At 61.9% G+C, this 3,376-nt stretch overlaps 1 protein-coding gene across 1 annotated transcript in view; it reads left to right on the top strand.

The window, feature by feature from the left end:
• Window positions 1-3,303, top strand: part of LOC110396405 (maestro heat-like repeat-containing protein family member 2B) — a gene marked incomplete at its 3' end in the record, with an annotated part of 7,042 nt that extends 3,739 nt beyond the window's left edge. Inside the window, exons 8-18 of the mRNA XM_021392020.1 lie at window positions 18-98; window positions 381-450; window positions 566-679; window positions 765-838; window positions 1,127-1,246; window positions 1,392-1,499; window positions 1,689-1,848; window positions 1,978-2,018; window positions 2,255-2,396; window positions 2,797-2,849; window positions 3,160-3,303. Of these exons, the coding sequence (XP_021247695.1) occupies window positions 18-98; window positions 381-450; window positions 566-679; window positions 765-838; window positions 1,127-1,246; window positions 1,392-1,499; window positions 1,689-1,848; window positions 1,978-2,018; window positions 2,255-2,396; window positions 2,797-2,849; window positions 3,160-3,303 (1,107 nt within the window). The remainder of the gene's footprint in view (window positions 1-17; window positions 99-380; window positions 451-565; window positions 680-764; window positions 839-1,126; window positions 1,247-1,391; window positions 1,500-1,688; window positions 1,849-1,977; window positions 2,019-2,254; window positions 2,397-2,796; window positions 2,850-3,159) is intronic.

Below are 3,376 nucleotides of genomic sequence, written 5' to 3' on the forward strand. Positions count from 1 at the left end.
CCCCTGGTCTCTTGCAGAGCCTCGATATCTTGGAGGGAGTTCAGTCTGTCATCCCCAAGGACACGTTGCTGGCCATCACCAGTGCCGTGTTCTGCGAGGTAAGGGGAGCCTACCCTTGCGCCCACAGCAGTTTCCCTCTTGGCTAAGTCTCAGGAGGACTGCGGAACTCCGAGCTTCAAGCGGCCACTCAGCCTTAGCTCCTGCATGCCTGTGGCTGCTCCAGAGCCGTGCGTGTGCCCCTGGGGACGCTGTGGTGCAGGCTGGGTTTTGCCTGCATGGCCTCTTCCCAAGAGCGCCAAGGGAGACGAGAGCTGGCAGCACGCTTTCTTTTCCGGCTTCAATGCCGATGTGATTTTCTCATGTGGACCTTGTCCCCACAGCTCTCTGAGGACACCAAACAGCACAGCGAGGCTGAGAGCGCAAAGATGACCCGCTGCATCCTGCTGCAGGGTAAGGAGAGGAGATTTGGCCATGCTTGGAGGTGCCCTGGCCAAAACCTCTCTGCCAAGCCTCAGGAATGGGCATGAGTTGCTTGCTAACACAGCGCGGGATTTCTTCCCCACAGCCCGCATCTGCCCGGAGGAAACGGTCCTGTTTCTGCAGTCACAGCTGGGCGATGAGAGGGAGGCCAGATGCGTGGCAGCCCTGGGTCTGCTCGGTGCTCTGGCTCGCTCTGATGGTCAGTACCACGGGTCGGGACTTCCAGGGATCCCTTTGGCCATCTGGGCTGTGCCTCCACGCATGCTTCTGCGCATCTCTTGCAGAGCCCGTGATGGCAGAGAAGCTGCCCCAGGTTGTGGAGGCTGTGCAGTGCCTGTGCGAGGACCCCAGGACCCGGGTGAGCTGGTTTGGGAAGGGAAAGCGCTGTCGGGGTGGCGATGCTGCTGCCAAAACGGGCAGGGCTGGGGTGCCTGGGGAAGTGCTGGCACATTGCCCGCATTCTCCCTGCTGGGGAGAGCAGGCAGAGTGGAGCGGGCAGGTCCCCGTGCTGTGCATGGAAAGCGCACAGCCTGGCGCTAAGGCCTGACCCACGCCTCCGAACTCCAGGCTTCTCCTCTGCTCTTGCTGCCCCTGCACATGCCCAAAGGGCAAAAAAAAAATCAAAACCACAATTGACCCCTGGCAGGTGAGGAGGGCCGTCCTGCTTTTCATTAAGGATCTGCTCAGCGCTGATGCCCGGAGCTGCTCAGCCTGGGATGTGGTGGGGCACATCTTCAGGGAGTTCAGCCGCAGCGCAGGAAGAAGGGTAAGGACAGTGGGCAGCATCTGCCTTTGGGAGACCCGTGCTGCTCAGAGGCTGGCACAGAAGCACCGGTGGGGCCACACCTGAGCCTCCTGAGAGGCTCCTGAGAACTGAGAGTAACCGGCGTTTCCCCAACACTGTTGTGCAGGCGGACGGAGACCTTTCTGCCCAGGAAGCCCAGGAAGAAGGAGCTCTCCAAGAGCTGTGCGTGGACATCCTGGGGTCGCTGGATGTAGCTGCGAGAGGGATGACCAAAGTAAGTCACACTCTGCACGCCTGCCGTTCCTTGCCTTCGCGCCATGTGTTCCTCGTCCCCTTCCAACACCCCAGGTCTCTCCTCCAGCGTCCTCAGAAGCACACAAGACTCAGGGAAATTCACAGAGTCCTCTTCATCTCTGAGCTGAGGCAGGGATGCTGGCATGCTCAACTGCCTCGTTCCTTACAGCTCCTGTGGCCGCGCCTGCTGCTGTACGTGGTGCCAGCCCAGTACACGGGCATGCTGATCCCGGTCTCCCGCTGCGTCCGAGCCCTGGCTGAGAGAGGGGAGCTGACAGATTGTGAGATAGAAGAAGCGGATCCCCATTTCCTCAGCTCCATCTTTCAAGGTAGGAGCAGAAACGCCCCCAGTGAGCACCACTGACCTCTGTGTTCGCACCCAGACGGGACAGCGGAGGTGCGCGGGGCAGGGCGCGGCGTGTCTTGGCGTCTCACTCAGCGCTTCTTCCTCCCCGCAGGCCCACTGCTGACTCCCCAGAAACTGCTGGTGCGCCTGCTGGTGAGTAGATGCTCCAGAGGCCAGGGCCACGAGCCCTGAGGAGGAAGCAGCATGGCCGAGCGTGCCAGTGCCCGCCTCACCGCTGGCGACGCCATTCTCTTCCTGGGCTTGCAGCACCATGGGCAAAGCTGCTGGCTGCTCCTTGCCCGCCAGGGCAGTGCCAAGCTGCTTCCCTGCTGGGAGAAGCCGCTGCTCTTGCTGCAGAAGTGACCCTGCTTCTCCTTGGTCTCGCTCAGGTGGTGGCAGGGAGCCCTTCTGCAGGCAGCGAACTCCAAGCCGCTGCCTTGCTGCTCCTGCAAAACCTCCACAGCAAGATCCACAGAGCTGTGGGGGCCATGTGGGCTGCTGAGATCCCCCTGCTGCTGCAGTGCCTCGATGGTAAAGTACTGGCGGGGAGGGAGAGGCGGAGGCAGGGAAGGGGGGGTGTGAAAATGCAGCTCTGCGGCATGGCAGAGGAGAAGCATTGCCTGCAGCCCGGTGCTTGCTCTGCTGCCGTTCCCATTCCGGGGAGACAACACTGAGGCCTGGGGACCTTTCCCCCCGGGGATCTGTCCATTCTGGGGCACGGATGGGCTCTTCACGTCCCCTCAGACAGCAGACTTGGAGAAGTTCCGTGTTCCTGCTGGGACAGTGGTTGTGGGGAGGGACGGGTCATTGTGGAGGGGGTGCAGGTCCCAGCTTGGCAGTGCCGAGTGCCCAGGCCAAGCCAGGTTTGCAGCAGCTCTTCCTCTGTGGCATGATCCCAAGCAAGGTTCTTTTGCTTCCTCTTGCTGTACAGGGAAAGAGGAGAGCTTCCCGGGCTCTGCAGAGTGGGAGCAGCGTCTGCTAAAGGTACAGCATTGCCGGGAGGTGCGGCGCAGAAAAGTGCTTGCCTGCCTCAAGGAGCCCTGCTCCCATACGAGCCACTGTGGGGCGGGAACAGCCTCTAATGTGGCTGCGGAGCGGCCGCACGCCTTTGAGGCACTGCCTCTTCCTCTTTGTGCCAAGCCCAAGGGGGGTCTTAGGAGAAGAGCGGCATGCTGGGGGGAGCTGGGAGAGGGACTGTTCTTCCAGGCAGCTCTCCCCAGGAGGCTGCGGCGACTTGGGAATGTGGGAAGAGGCACAGGGCAAGGGAACATTGGCTTCTCCTGTTGTCCAACAGTTCCTGAGGGCATCGCTGGAGACCATGGAGGACGAGGCCTGGACCAAGGCTCTGACCTGTGAGCTGAGCTGGTGGCTGGGCAGCTCTCCCAGCAGCTCTGGAGAAAAGGTGGGTTCCCCACGGCTCTACCCAGTGGTGCAGCCATGGGTGCCCAGCTGGGGCTGGGGCTGCGGGTGGTGCTCTGCCCACGTGGGCTTCTCACGCTGCTTCCCCAGCC

Source organism: Numida meleagris, chromosome 3, assembly GCF_002078875.1.
Source record: "Numida meleagris isolate 19003 breed g44 Domestic line chromosome 3, NumMel1.0, whole genome shotgun sequence".
In the NCBI taxonomy this organism is placed as follows: domain Eukaryota; kingdom Metazoa; phylum Chordata; class Aves; order Galliformes; family Numididae; genus Numida; species Numida meleagris.